Source organism: Bombus huntii, chromosome 1, assembly GCF_024542735.1.
Source record: "Bombus huntii isolate Logan2020A chromosome 1, iyBomHunt1.1, whole genome shotgun sequence".
NCBI lineage: Eukaryota > Metazoa > Arthropoda > Insecta > Hymenoptera > Apidae > Bombus > Bombus huntii.
Genome location: NC_066238.1, coordinates 11,726,916 through 11,743,714, shown reverse-complemented (window position 1 = coordinate 11,743,714; position 16,799 = coordinate 11,726,916). Strand labels below are relative to the sequence as shown.

General features: G+C 37.2%; 2 protein-coding genes across 4 annotated transcripts in view; one reads left to right on the top strand and one right to left on the bottom strand.

The window, feature by feature from the left end:
• The window catches only part of LOC126864990 (coiled-coil domain-containing protein 102A), a 268,441-nt gene that overhangs the window by 178,462 nt on the left and 73,180 nt on the right, over positions 1 to 16,799 (bottom strand). The window lies entirely within an intron of this gene.
• LOC126864973 (calpain-C) overlaps positions 1 to 16,799 on the top strand; it is a 39,535-nt gene that overhangs the window by 11,303 nt on the left and 11,433 nt on the right. Inside the window, exons 3-5 of the mRNA XM_050616927.1 lie at positions 6,976 to 7,119; positions 9,438 to 9,507; positions 14,650 to 14,932. Of these exons, the coding sequence (XP_050472884.1) occupies positions 6,976 to 7,119; positions 9,438 to 9,507; positions 14,650 to 14,932 (497 nt within the window). The remainder of the gene's footprint in view (positions 1 to 6,975; positions 7,120 to 9,437; positions 9,508 to 14,649; positions 14,933 to 16,799) is intronic.

The following is a 16,799-nucleotide window of genomic DNA, read 5'->3' as shown; positions in this document are numbered from 1 at the left end:
TTTCATAGAGTTCACAAAAATATTGAGACAGTCAAGTATGTATTGTATTAATATTTAGTGGGATCATCTTCAATATTTATTATATGCTTCACATAGTTATCTATGCTATATACTAATTTTTTACTACATATATATTTGAAGTGAATACCTTGTAACTTTTATATAGATTTTCTGATTAATTTCAAACGTTATCAATATGATCGTGGCAGTCGTGTTTCATCATAGCACCAATGAAATTTCCAAATTTTTTGTACAACATCCACAATACACGAATAAATCTTTTCTATGATAAGTGTTCGAATACCTGTGTGAACCACTGTATGTGCTAAAATGACAATTTGTATAACATCTTTGATCTTTAGCTGATAATACATCATTACAGATACATTTTTTTGATAAATATTGTCTAAAATCGGAGGATGATACCTGGCAGCGGCACTCAGAGGAATATATTATATCTGGAGAGTGAGTCAACAAACTGTTAAAGACAGTCAATGCAGGATTATAGTGATTCACTTAGTTGTTATATTAGAATAACGAGAGGTGATTTCTGCGTTTACGGATTAATATCGCGGATCTCCGTTTCCTTACTTTGCACGTTCGTTGCGTCGTTGGTGATGCAGAGACATGGTCTCGCTTCAGGAGTTTGGCCTACCTTGAGCATAATTTGCTTCTTTCTGTAGTGATCGAGTAGTGGAATGCCAGTTGAGAATTTGATTTCGTTTTGCTTGGTTTTTTTGCATTTCATAATTGATCATTCTCGTGGGGTACGCTAGAAAGACGTCTTACTGGTTTATAACCTTGTAGTTGACTCTTTGTGTAAATATTTTTATGCTGGCAAGGAATGTTCGAATAGCAGGTTCGGAGGATTAATATCCTGTTTTAACACGGTTGACGTCGCAAAAATGTTTTCTTCGTGTTATCAACTATCCTCAGATTCTGTGGAACTAGGTTTGTTTTATATTTATTGCCTGTGGAGAACTTCTTCAGCTTTAGCTATTTTTCTAAGGTATTTCCAGTTATAGCAACTTTTCTTAATTGTTTAATTGTTATCTTCATTAGATTTAATCATATTTTGATAATTTATAAGAAAGGGATTTAACTAATCACAGTCTTATAGTTTAACTTGAAACTTGGGAAGCAATTGATCATCATAGACTACCTAGTTCTTATATAATGGTATATTATATTGACGTAAATAGTTTCTACACGGTTAAAGTACAGTCAATGATAAATCCTTCGAAAGAGTGCAGAATTTCTCGTTTAGGTATATTTGAATTAATAACATGTGATACAAAGTATGACGTTTGAAAGCGAACTTTTCAAATCTTTATGTCTTAATTGCAGGAACTTGCAATTTTTTATTTTATAGGACTCTGTAAAATTAAAAAAGTTAGAAGATTATTTAGATGACTATATAAACAAAAAGGATGCTTTTAACAAAACAAAAACTAGCACCTTGCCTTGCCAATATACGTACAAATACAAATTTTGTATGCAAAAATCGTTCGTCTTGTGAAACAATGCGTCGTTCAGCGCAATAAATTATATGCACTTACAATGTCGATCCAGTGATTTCGAAATCATTGTTGGAAGAAGAGACGCGCTCGCAAGGGGATGAAAAATGGAGCACCGTATAATAGAAGGAAGGAAATTAAGGTCGTAGTGCACGAGGTTGCACAGAACTCTCCTTCGTGGTATCCCGTTACGTGAGCAACTTGCCACGACTGCTCTGGCACATCGGAGAAATAATCATCCACGCTGATACACGTTTACAGACCATAACCATACGGTGATAATCGATTGCGTATACCAATCGAAAGGAACGCATTCATTGCGATCGATGTTTCATTGAGTAACTTGTCTATATCTATTCTATTTTTACCACATTTACCACATTTACCACATTGAAAGGAAATGTTATCTTTTGTTCTTACGTAATTCTTACAATTTCGAGATTCTAAAGATGTTTAGTTATATATTTGTATAGCTGATAAAGTTTGTACATATTTATTATTATCTTTTCTTCTTTAAAGTATACGTAACTATGGTATCAAGAAACTATGGAAAGTGTTGAAGTTGTTGATTGAAGTTGCTGATTGCATTAAGTTCTTGGAGCGCGAAGAGTCGAAAGGATTCGTCAGCATAGGAAAGATACGTTTTCATCTTCCGTTTTTATACAATTCTCGTAATTTCGTAATTTCTCGAAGCATTTAGTTATACACCTGTCTTAAAAGATTCGTTGAAATGAACGTGTACGTGGAATAAAGAAAAATGATCGAGGAAATAGAAAGTGTATGATTAGTCATCGAGGACGCAAATACTGAATCACGTTCATGTTGCCAAGTGTTTCCGTGATTTTAAGCTTGTCGATCCAGAAATGATGGATTTCATACATTCTACATTTTTCTACGTTCATATTTACATTTCTTCTGCTTTTATATTTTCTGCTGAAAACATGTAGATACCTACCTTTGATGAAATTAATGTCGATTTTTATTCAGATAGGAATATATCTACCTATAAATGTAGAAACAGGGTAACTTCTGTTTAATATATTTTTTCGAATTACGAATAATTAAGATGATGAATTGTGTGAAAAAGTTCAAATGTAATACAAAACGTTGATAGTTCTACATATTAACCATACTCCAAGTAAACATATCCTATGATCTGTAAGACGTTCTTTCGTCTTTTTATCTTAATCCATATTTTTTTATCGAAATCATACAAAACAGTGTTCCTTAGAAACACTCTTTTATTCGCCCAATCAGCACCTACTAACCCACGTTCCCGCGTAGTCGCGAAATTTTATCATCCGGAGCCACACCTTCCTAGCGGAGGAGAACATTTCCAATCGGTTCGTTTTACCAGCGTGATTCCGCGCTGCAGGCACACCGCAGTGAATCGTCGGTAATTTGCGTCCCGGGTCGGTCGTTTCTATCGTAGAGCTGTATAAAAGCCGTAGCCTAACAGCTGAAATTCCGGAAGGCGGGGAGCCGGAATCCACGTAGAGAGGCCACGACAGGGTCCGACGCAACGTCGTCTCGGGAGAGGCAAAACCATAAAGGTTTTCTCGTCGCGAGTTTGCAGCGGTGGTTGGCGAGCTCCAAGGCCGCTGGAGAACCAAGCGTGAAACTAGTCCGACCGGTACCAGAGTATGGTAGCTATTATACGGCTTAACATATATATAGTGGATCGGAGAGAAGTGTTCGGTTTAGCGGAAGGCGAAGTCGAATAACCTGGCACGTACAATGTAAAATCTTTCTTTCTCTCTCTCTCTCTCTTTCTCTCTCTGCCCGTGGTACGTGCCAGGGGCATCTATCTCTGACGGAATACCAAGCCGCGAGTGTGCTTCATGCTTCCCTTCGTCGAATGATTGCGCCGAGGCTTCGATGCTCCTTACTCCTGCTGCTGACAAAAAAAGATACCGGGCAACCGGTAATTCTGTAAAAGTAAATAAAACGTCCGCGTGGTTTCCTGCGAAATAAAGTTCGACCGGAGGCTTTTTGCCAGCATTTTCGTCTGTTCAATTGGATAATTTTTGCGGAGTTCCGAATCGTTTGGATCAGAATCTTAGAACGTTGCTCCGTTAGTTAAAATACTCTATCTATCGTCTTGGAAAGAGTCTGAGAATAGAGACAAATTTTATGTATATCATTTTCTTTATGGCAAAATAATTTTTCATATAGTAGACTTAAATTCTACGAAATGTTGCATTTTCTCGTTTCATTGTTCTTACTTACAGTTAATCCTTTGTTGAACGCGAATCGGTCAAGGCCACTTGTAACTGCGAACGATGTCGCAAGTGACCAGTTTCTTTTACTATCTCATTACTCGGTTCAACGACGGTAGATTTGCTTAAGGATAAATTCGAATGGTTTGAACAGAGTGAAAGTATTTCGCATGAAAGCGAAGCCAGTTTCGAGAAATGAAATATATCATATCGTACGATTTGTTTTGCGAGAAACGGTAGATCTCGTAGATTTCCGTAAGAAAACAATGTGGTTTTGTGCGCTCAGCCGTCCAAGCTCCTCTTCGTTACTGGTCTACCGAAACACAACTGCCTTTAAACCGGTTTGCGGAATTAAAATTTATCAGCGACAGTCTGAATCATTATCCCGCTACAACGGACGCTTTACCTACGACACGGTTCGACAAGAGGATTTCCTTGCTCATTAGGTTCATTGAACAACGAGCAATTCAATAAGCTTGTCACTAACGTACTCATGTGTTTTGATTGGCAGAATTTATTAATCGTCACGTATTGCGAGAAAATATTATGATTTATAATCAAGTAAAAGACACGAGATATAAAACTCCTATTTGAAATTCCAACGAATGAAGTCGTCGTCCTAAGCATCCCAAATGCAATCATATTCTCTGTAGTTCTAAAAATGTCTCAGGCCAATTTTATGGGAAATTTATATACGCACAGAGTACAAATAACACGCAAAAGTACGTAAAATGTCCAAAGTATATAAATACATAGTATAACTGTTCTGTAAAATAAATCTCTGTTTAGTCTATACGCACACTACTCGACAATTTGTCGCTTACGAGAATGGCATTCGTTTGTATGTTTATATGGACGTGCGCGTATTTGACAACGCAACTACAGGTGAATTTTTTCTTATTAAAAAAAGAAGAAATTGAACTTTTAGTCGATGCCTGCGAGAGCATAGCTTTGCCTTCCATTTCCTCACTTGTATCTATAAAAATATAAATTTCCACAGACAAATATCCGCGCTCTACCTATAATGCAAACTAAGCTGTAACATATGACTAATACACAACCTATTTAAATCCAAATTTCGACAAATTGTTTCAAGAATAGACAGCGAGAAATCGTTATAAATAACGTAACCCTATTGCAAAAGGGATTAATTAAAAAAGCAAACAACATAACCGCACCTTTTGTCAATCAGTATAACAATAGAAGAATGCACGCCTTAACCCGGTATGCCGAGGTAACGACATAACATAACAGAAATTTGTGAACCGTTGAAATTGTTCAATGTGGAGGAGCCTCGAAGGCATTCTAATTAGTCAGTACGCGGTAGCAACTCATTACGATCTTAATTGGTGCACCAGATTGTTCTGCGGACGGATTAGTTGACTGGCTGGAACAATGGTCAGAACGTGGCGGGTCCAACCTTCTGTAATTACCTCTACCTGTTTCGCAACCGTGACGCTTTCACGAGTTACTTTTGCACGCGTGTGCGCACCTTCCCCTTCGCGTTATCGCCTACACGCAGTGAAAATATATTATCAACCGCGCGGCGTTGCAAAATATGATCGTGCGGTGTTACCGCTCGTTCAACCGTGTCGAAAATCCTCCTTTCGCGCGTGCAAATCGCCAATACCTAGGCTAGTTCTCGCATCTCTTCCGTGACGATGATTTTGAGTAATAGCAGACGGACGATTCGCCAAGGGGAAATCGTCGATTCGTTAGGATTCGAAAGCGTTTGTACTTTTGCCTCGAGAGATCGCACATTTCTGCGATCTGCGTTACGATCTTTGCAGAAGAAACTTCGTGTATTATTAGAAAGGGAGGAAAGTAGTATGTCCACGGTTATGTTTGCTGTTACAAAATATTTATGATATAATTTTTGTAGAAAGTTCGTCGATATATAATTATTACGTCCTGTCGTTACGTTTGATTAACAAAATGACAGAGGTGATCACAATATAAGCACCAATTGCATGAAATAATTACTTTCTATTGAAATGAAAGAAACAATTCGTTCATGATCCATTTGCATCATTTTCTATTAATGCTAGTTATGATTTACAACGTGAAAGATATATACAACGTTACATCTAAAGGGTCATATTTTTAAGATAATACAGAATGAAGTTTAGCTTAAAGATGCTCAGGATATAAAACAAGATTATGGTTAAGTTTTATCGTAATAAACTTTCGTGGATGACCCAGGGGAAAAGTGGCGCGAATGACGAAACCTTTAATCTTCAGAAATTTATCGAACCGCTCACAAACTACAGTAATAAAGTCCATAGATTGGAAAGTAGAGGAAATTGACGATGTCATAAACACTGCTTTTTAAATCTACCTTAGAATTTACCATTATTTATATCATCCTTTTGTGATAAATGAGCTTACGAAAATAAGTCATTTGTTTCTTGAGAATCGAATATTAATCATGTACTTATGTAACGAAATTAAGAAATTAATAAAAAGTGGAATTCGTCAGTTTGGTTTCTGAGAAACTCGGATATCGATTTTATGTGTTATTTGTTTTATACTTATCTCATTTTTAATAAAGGCACGTTTGTACCACTTTCCCACTGATTATGACGCCCTCGGATACAAATTGTAAATTGCCTCTTTGTTTTACGGTTAATGATTACTAAAAATATTTTTTCCGCCGGTCGCAATGAGTTTGCTTGCGGTTATAAAGGAAAACGTTGTCTGAGCAACGAAGACTTCCAGCCAGGAGAGAAAGTGTTGACCTCGATACAATGGTTCTTCGATGAGGTCTTGAAACGCGTTATCACATCCTATCGAGGTCGTAATAAACGTTTTTAATGCGCCTGATGTTCACAGTGCTCGCTATCTTACGTAATCTACACGTTGATGTAGCCGACGATAGAATATTAATATTTAAAATTATTGCACGTAACGTTACGAATGGAAATCCGTGGAGGAATTCCATCGTGATAATGATTATAATAGTGATTTAAGTATGGGAAGCGTCGAATAAACGACGTGTACGGTTAGTTTCTCACCTTCCATACATAGCTTGCCATAAATATTAATTAAGAATATAATACACTAAACTAGATTCAACCGTGAAAGACCTACTCGTTGTAAAAATATTGTTGATAAATTCAGATGGACTGTTACATAATAATTTTGCATGCGCGAATCAAAGAACAGAAAGTAAATGCGTGTGGAGATACTAAAAGTCCGAGTAATTACCGTAGCTAACGAATGGAATTCTATTGTTGCAGGACGTAATGAGCGAGTACGAACGAATCAAGCGTTCGTGCTTGAAACGAGGTGAATTATGGGAAGACCCAGAATTTCCAGCCACGCAGACGTCGGTCTTCTACCATCAAACGCCTCCGTTTCAGTTTCAATGGAAGAGACCAAAGGTAATTTTTTTACCTAATTATCATCTCGTATACTTTAATATAATAATTCATTAAGAATAAAAGATATTCCATTCATCTTTCGCAAACTCCACGATCTTCCACGATTTTGATTACAAGTTCAAAGTCATTCGATCTCCAGCTATTTCATAATTCAATACTTCCTTATCTTAAGGTGTTCTTTTGTTCATGACGTCGTTCTTGTTGGTTTACAAGTTCAGGATGTTCTACGTTCTCCTCTACGGTTTCCTGTCATGAGATTTTTAGAGTATCTAGGATGGTAGGTATTATTTGTGTCCAATAATCTGCTTATGAACTTGGGTTAGCTTTATCCAATTCTACAGCTCCAAGACGGTTCACTCCAGTATCCAATGAATTCGTATCAACTCCAGCTGAGTTTCAAGATCTCGTCATGCTTCCTGAATTGAAATATTGTGACTCAAGATTAATTCAAATATACCTTCATAGTCCCACTGCTTTAGGATTTCATGAGACTAAGGAGTTTGCGTGTATGTCTTCCGATTACAATGCCTTAGGTTGCGGTGGATCTTTGAATTGTTACTAATTCTACAAAATTTCTCACCACTCTTATATTAGAATTTTTATACCGTCATTGATGCGGTCTGTACTCAGTGACATTGATTTACCTCAGTTTCTACAAGACGGAAGGACAAAGAATCTGAAATCTAGGAACCGTAACGGCGGCACTATGCAACCTTGACACATAGCGTATGTCTTTACCGTCTCCGTGTTCATAATCGCGCAGTAACATCTTTACTGTACATAACGTATTAACGGTTTCTTGCCAAGCAAAAAGTCGCTACATAAAATTGCTCGATTAATATCTGTAACGCAATTTCCTTAACTACAACTTCAAATGACCAAGTCATTTATATATCAGTAAAACGGACTATAAGAGTAATAAAATTTTTAGTAAAAGGTAATAAAGGATTTTCCGAAGATTTATCGAAGTAGATCGTTCTGAATGAAATATGCGTTTAATGGAAGTATGAGAATTTTCATGGGATCAGTAACTCAGCGGATTAATTACGTAAATTTTACGACGATCCGCAGAAACGAGAAAAAGAGCAAAGAGTATGGTTACCAACGCGTAAGTGGAGTCTATTTAGCCTTTGAAACGAGACATTATGGTTCTCCTTGTTGCGTATAATGATCATAATAAAAGTTACTGACATCGGTGCGTTTCTACAACACAGTCGACAATTGCGTTCACGCAATAGGTATTACGTGAGACGCGCATTTACGTGTCACACTTTGCTACGACCGGAAAGGATCGAAGGTGAGCGTGACACGAGTAGTGAAGAGGAACGACAGGTTAAATGTTCTGTGCTGAAAAGGAAGATCATCGATGACTACCATATAAATTAAATAGAAGTAATATAAATTATATGTATGACGCAATATCATACATGATTTTGCATTCGTTTTTTTGAAAGCTTGTTTTTTAAAAGTCTTTTGATACCTAATTCATAGTATTGGATCGTGGATGTCTACGTATTTCTGTAATGTGGAAAAAGATTTAAAGTTTCAAGATTTAATATGTTTTTTTTAGAACTGTTTTCGTTTTTGACAAGACCTGTTACATATCGTTATCGTTGTTAATTTGTCGAGCGAATTATCGACCAATCTTACGGGATTGTAGAAAAGTATCATTAAGTTACACGTTTGATCGTAAAAGATTTATTCGTTAATAGAAATCGGAAGTGCCACGGTAAAAGTGGAACGAACGTGGCAATGAAAATATAAATGACGAACTGCAAACGCTCGAGTCATGTTAGAGGATTGTAATTAGCGGTAATTAACGACTATCTGTCACGTTACGTTGCCAGTCTAAATCTTACGTCGTGTGATCGCGAGGAATTCTGCGGAAATGTTTCTTCCGAAACCGGAAGCAACGTGGAAACCGTTTCTAAGTTGCAGAAGGGACGACAAAAAACAGCGACGCTGTAAAAAGTTTGCTCCGTAGGTTTCGATAAAGCCAAGAGCCCATTGCGAGTCGCATTCCACGTCTATCTGGGAATAATTATGCGTTGTAGAAGATAAAACGAAGCGTTATATAATTAGCCTTTGTTCTGTGACTGAGTAGGTTTCAGTCGGATAACTTCTGATAAATTAATACCACGATATAAAATAAATTTCTTTATTGCTCTAAACTTTTCGCAGGAATCAATGTGGCATAAAAGTTCTATGTAATAATATTATTATGTACCGCTAAAGATGAAGAATTCGAAGAATTATATATGAAGTAAGGATTTACTATATATACGAATAACCGTATTTCCGTTTTTCTTCTTTTTTAGGAATTATGCAATCGTCCAATATTTGTCAACGACACACCAGCTCAGTTCGACGTAATTCCCGGGAAAATGGGTAAGTTTGGAAATCAAACTTCTATTTTCTAATTTAGATTATCATCATGATTATATAATATTTTGCACGCACCTATCAGTTTATCATAAATCAAAGCGAAATAGTTCCGATAGATAAAATGAACGCGGAAGATATAGAAGCATAATAAAATCAAATCGTTCTGTTTCGCTCTTCCTTCTGGCGTAAAGAATCCTCTCATGATCAAACTTAATGATATGGTTCACATGCGTGCATACGCGTGAATCAATGAATCACTTCACCTTGGTTGATTTCCTAACAAAAACCGAAGCGAGCACGGTTTACAGTATTTTATTCAAACAGTTATGTATGTTATCTTATCTCGTATAAGCTACTCGAATCTTAAATTTGAATTATTTTATATCAATGTTTAACTCTACATTCGTATTGTTTCTTCGTAATAATTTTATTAAACTTTTAAAAGGTATAACGAAGTCACACGTTTTTATCGTTAAATTATGTTTTACCATTTCATGACATCACTGAGACACTTTCACACGTTTCAGATTAGCTACGACTACTATAATTTGCCATTTAATAACGTAACGTTATTATTGTCATAGATATATTACGCGAGTCGACATGCTTGTCAAGTCTTTTTATGAACGACCTCGAAATCGTACAAACCCTGAAAGTGACTCTGGTAACCTTTGAAGAACGTGGGAGATATGTATAGCGTGATCGTTTCTACGGTACTTATGGCTCGAAGCTGTTAGATCCAAACGAACTTTCTTCGGGGCACGACAGTTACGACTGTATACCGGTATAATCAATATTCTCGGCGATTTAATTAACGAATAACCGAACTCATCGCTATTGTATGATAATTGTATGGCTACCTCGTACAGCTCCTTTTTGGTACTCACCCCGTAAAAATGTAGAAGCCAATAACTCTGAATATTAAAAAACTAGCGATTTCATAATTACGGTTTACTTTCAGTTTTCAAGAATTATCGAAATGTAATATTGTAATTATCGAAATGAAAATTATTGGTACATGGAATCTGCACTTTTATTATTTGAGGAATTCAAAGTTTATAAGAAGTATAATTTCTTGAATTATATAAGAATTAGAAATTGGTTGTTCCAGAATTTACAAGAAATACAAAGAACCAGATTTTATTATTATATAATGAAAAGTTGGCGAGAAAAATTCTATCTAGAAGCATTTACGTTTAGTAAAATAAATGCACAGTTTGCTTATTTTCCTAAAAATCAAACTTTTCCAGAAACGTGATATAAAGCATGAAAATTATTTTAAAAATCCACCGCCCAGGCGGATATTTTCAGAAATAAACCAAATATACAATAAAGACAGCAAAGAAAACATTCCACGGCAAATCTGTAAAAGAATTGATTTAAAAAGAGTATAGAAGTCATAAAACGATCGAACATCTCTTTTACATTAGAATCAGCTTATTTCGTAACAGGAGCAATTTGAATCGCCTTAATGTAGGTCAAAAAGAAACAATCACGTGTCATGGTAATCCTTGCCCGCTTGCGCGCGTACTCTTACGTACTTATGCACGATAACGGGACACGGTGCTGTGAACGCGTCGTCTTCGAGAAACGCGTTTGCACGAATTCCCGGATCGCTCGACTTCCGTCCACGATGCTGTTACGATGCTCGTGAATTACCTACACCGGCTCTCCACAAGACGGAGATTAAGTTCACGATGCGTCCGAGTTCTCTTACTATACTTGGCGTCGCAACTCGTCGACCGCGATGCGACACGTCGATAGAACCGAGTATCTTGCTGTTTCACTGTTTCCAGCCATTAACACACGTGTAACGGAGAATAAAATACAAATTGCAAATCGTTGAAAATTCTCCACGGATGATGCAAAAGAAGCCGACTCCTTCATTTAAAAAATGAAGTTTTAAGCTGAACGGTATCATGTTTTGCTATTTGATAAAATTGGAATCGAAGTGCAGAGATGTTATTCATGTATGTGTAATGGAAGATAAGATACAAGTTACGGGTCGTTAAAATTTTTAATTTGGACGATAATACAACATTACAACTTGACAAGTATTGAGATTTGATTGTCAGGGTATAGATAATGGAAGATAAAATATATAATCGCATATACTGTTAAAAATTAATCGACTTTGAATTATTCGCGGACGTAAATGAGATGAATTTAGTGTTCAAAAGATAAATTTTTTATCTAGAAGTTGATACGATTGAATATTCGATAAAATTGAGATTGGAATTTTTGGTCTTTGAGATCGAAGTTTTTATATTAAATGCGCGAATAGTCCATCGGATAAAATATTTTCTTCGTTTTGACGACATTTCTTCCTTTTCGATATAAGAAACGCACTAAATGCTGGAAATTAAAAATTCGTAGAGGTGGTGAGTATTTCGAGAACGTGGAAAGAATTAGAATTCAAGTTTGAGAGAGGCTGGACAATAGAATTACAGGTCTGCACGCTGAATTGTAGACAACCATTCTTTCTCGTTTATTTGAATAATCGAGGCACCTTCTTTTCCGCTCTACAAGCGCTGGCATACATATTTACGTTCCAATGAGAAAAATGCGGGTGTAACGCGACCGTGGTAACAATTATTTAAACGTTTAATATATGAGAAAAACATTATAATAAAAACAACGAATTACGCGCGTGTTGTTATGCTTTATAATTACGATTCGTTGATGATTATCTCTTATTTTCTTACCAGTCGGAGAAAGCCGATTGTTTGATCTTTGCGAATCACTTTCGCGCTATTTACAAATTACACCCCACGATTCAATAAAATTACAAGATTGTCTTGAAGATATCCAAGTAAGTTACGTGAAATGAATGATGGATGTTATAAAATAGAAAAAGAGAGAATGTACACTACCGTTCATAAATCATGGGACACTTGATACAGCTGGGATAGCCATAAGTGGATGTTCAAATCATAAAATGAAATTGACACTTATTAATCACGTGTATAATGAGGAAAACTATATTAAACTCGAATTATATTATAATTTGAATTCCTTATTACAGACATACTTTATTAAAATTCATATTTCGAATTGTATATGTCACGATAGATCGAATAAACGTCACATAGAGGATACCATACCTGAGTTAGCTCTTGAATAATAATCATTAAATCATATTGCATCGTGTGTACTTTATATTTTTAATTACTTTTATTTTAACACGTATATGTCTAATTATATCTTTATTTTCATATTGAAATTACCAGTATCTTTTCGTCCTTCCAAAGATACTATTCCAAAGATAATAAAAATTCCTATATGTATGTAGTAATATTTAGGTATTATTGAACCGCGAATGTCCCTCGTAAAATCCGATTTTAAGCCGTGTACATCTCCATAATCGGTTGTACTCTCTTGCACAATGTATTTCCAGCTCTTGACACCGATGTCAGCGCAAACGTCGAGTCCGACTCGAAGCATAATTACAATGGACCCGGTTTCGTGGGTATTATTCCTCGTCCAAGCTTGCGGGAACGACAGGTTCGAGGAAAAATATTTGTTTACCCGCTGAAAACTGGACACCGGTTAGCTCATCTGTAATCGTTGCGGTTCGGAACCGGGTCTCGTCGTCATCGCGGTTGTGGCTCTAGTGAAAGTGGATCGATGCATTCACCGTTTGAATAGAGACACAATTTAATCGGGTCGTGGCAAAATGTCCGATCGACGCCGCGTTAACGCCAATCTCGTCGGCGTCGACGATGTTAATTTCAAAGAGAAAATCGTGAGAGCCGGACACGCGTGTTATCCTATTTTTGTACCGGTCGGTGTGTCGCAACCGCTCGGAGATTTTTCTCCTCGTCAATCTCAGGATAATTCTGAGGCGTTCTTTAACGGCGGTTTATTTTTGGCGAATCGAAAAAAACTCGTCGATCGATGATATTTTTAATGTCCTCAACATGTACTTACGTGATTCGATATATTTACGAGGTTTTTACCTCGAACCGGTCGTGTTTTCGATCGGGACGATCGACTTTGGTTTCTCTCTCGGAAGTCGAATAATTAAGCTGCTATGCTCTGGTAAGGCGTTGCGTAACAATGCACGTGTGGTTCTTTTCTTTTTTCTTTTTTTTTTCGTTTGAATAGAAGCGAACGTGAGAATGCATGAACAAGAATGTAAGAGAAAGAGAGGCGTTTAAGTTATTCGATAAATTATGGAACAGAGCCCTGATGAACTTCGTAGAGGAGCGAAACAGATTCTTAATCTTCGGTCGGCATGTGTCGTAACGTCGTGAGAACATTTTCTGCGATCGAACACCGCGACGACTTTATTGCTCGGTTAACTTTCGTTTTCGAAGGTCTAATCAGGAATTATGCAGCTCGCTTGTTAAACATTTTCCTGTTTAATTATGAGACACGAGGAAAGGAAAAGTTGTACGTCAATTTATTGCATTTACGTGTATTAATACCCTTTTACTTTCGGTCATTATTTACTATTCTCTAATAAGTTCGAATAATGTAACGAGTAATAACGAACAATGCAATTACAAAGATTTCTCGCGATTCTACAGATGATTAATTAACGATAACAGAGCACTCGTAGCTCGCACGGAATATACTTAAAAAGAATTCATTTGGATCGTAATATGGTTAGTTTCGTGTCTGTTGAACCGATGTGCGATGAATAAAGAACACGTGCAAAGGAGAAAATGCAGTTATAATTTGCCTAGTTCATGAAACACGCTTGTACGTCTGCCATTGTTTAGATACTATATCTTTCGAAGATCAATGCACCTACAATTTACATATAAGTCTTCATTTCCATTCAGTAAAAGTTCATTCAGGATAAGAGTAATTTCGTAAGCCTCGTTAGTCAAACATTCGTTTATATCTTCTTACTTCTGCTTACTTACATAATCATTACGGGGAATATTCGTTATTAATAGCGCAGAAGATGAAGTCCTATACTGTAAAACTTAGCTAAACAATTCTCGAATCCTTCTAGTATATATTTTACAACTAATATCTAGATTTTATTCAAATTACGAAGGGATATCCCACAAAAGACTCAGATATGTTTTTATATTTGTATAATTAATAATATTTTTATTTTATAATTATTATAATTATTTATTTTATTCGTTACAATTATTAGAACTTTCAACACTTTATTCTTAAATTCAGGTGACAAATGGTTAGTTTCTTGCCTGGGCGTTCTGCACTTGAGCAAGGGACTTTTCTACAGGGTGGTACCAGCTGATCAAGGATTCGGGAACAGCGGAGAACCACCTGGGTCACCAACGGCTGAATACGCAGGGGTCTTCAGGTTCCGGTTGTGGTGGTGCGGCGCATGGGTCGAAGTTCTCGTCGACGACAGGCTACCGGCGATTCACGGACGGCTGGCTTTCGTGCAAAGTCGTCACAGTGATCAATTCTGGCCGGCTCTTCTGGAGAAAGCGTATGCCAAGTGAGTACCGGGGCAAGTGCTTCAACTCGAGAGTACTTGCTTATTTATCCATCATGTGAGCGGCCGCGCATGAGATTCTTCTCGCGCCTGCTTCTCTTGTCTTCTCCTTTTGACAAGGTTTAAAGAGGCAAATAGTTGACTCAGAATGTCTATGGGACCTACCTAAAAGGCTTCCCACGATATACGTACGAATTACAGGATTTAGCTAGAATCATCCCAAATCCGTGAATTCCGACAATCTTTGTGGTGAAAACACATCAAACTTACTAGGAACCACATAAAACGATCGTTTTCTTTAAATTTTTTCACGGGAATATGTTCGATATTTACGTATCGCAATATGATTCTTTCTTGTAGCCATTTGGTCAAGTACATGTAAATTTTATTATTAGCTATGATGATAGTTGAAACGTTAAAAAGTATTTCTCCTTTTTTATATGAATAGAACATTTATTCAACTTTTCTAAACGACGAGTCTTTTAATATCTATCTATTAGTATCCCTATTACATAATTAATTGGCCACGCTATGGACATAAATGGTAGGTGGATGATGTCATGAATAGAAAAAACGAGTTTCAAAAATGGGCGTATCTTCGGATGTTATAACATCAAACTGGGCAATTGGCCAGTTTCAATCGCATGCAGTTTTACGTGGGCGTAGAAGGCGGTGGCGATCGAGGTTCATCGATCGATCTGGGTAAGGTCGATCTTCGTGCTAACGCACCATGAACGTCCACCTGATGAACACCCACGCCACCCACCGGAACTTACAAGATCGGCCGTGGTAACGTGAAAGTTATTCCGTGTGTTTGCATATCCATCCGATCCACAACTCTCCATTCTCTCAGGAAATTCGAAAGTCATGCGATGACTACAACTTTCGATGTTTTTCATAAATAGCGTGGGTGCAACGAAAACATTAAATATACTTAAAGAATCATTTTGAGGAAATGAAAATTTTTATACGAAAGAAATTGAACCTCCTTTATCTTTAATTACAACATTCATAATTATTGGCAAATTGCGGATACTTATGCAAATGTATACTTTCATAACTACAACGAAAGAAATGAAATGTAAGCCGAGCTTCTAACTGTCACTAGAGATTTTTTAATATTATATACACTTCCGCGTATTATGTGCATTTTTACTCGTTTAAATTTCTCATACATAGATTCTGCTATTAAACTCGCGATATTTCCAAAGAGATAGATTTATCATTTACTTAAGGAGAAGAGAACTGAATAATTCTGCCCCCTACTAAGAAAATCAAGGAGAGCGTAATTGAAAGGATCGTAGATAGGTTTGCAACTCATGAGCCTGAATGTCGCAGCATTGGAGAACATTTTAATGAAAAGGCAGCAACTTGCTCTAACGGTCGGGAGATATGATCGGTAACGAAGCGGCGTGTAATCGAGCGATTCAAGAACACGGCAAACGAAGCTCGCGTCATATCGCAGAGACATGGAATTTATTCACGGTGTCTCGTAAAATCTACGGAGCAGATCTGCGATGCGAGTAATGGTACCGCGCGATCTCCTCCCCGAGGTGGAAGACGCGTTTACGCGAACGAACGAACAACGATGACCGGTTTTGCCGAAGGTCCTTGCTCCTCCTCTTAATCTTTCCGCTGATGACCGTTCCTCCTTCCTTCTTCTCTCCTTCACCTCGTTATCCGCTTCTTACTCGCGTCCCTTCCTCGGCATCTCTTCGTTTCTTGCCGTCAGAAGGATGTAAACCCTGGCTGGGCGTTGCTCTTGAAACGACTGCAACGTGACGGCCTCGAAGAGGAAGACGACCTCGCGAGGAGCAACTGGCGAAAGAAGAGCAGGATCGCCGATAAGAATCGCCGTGCGACTCATCCT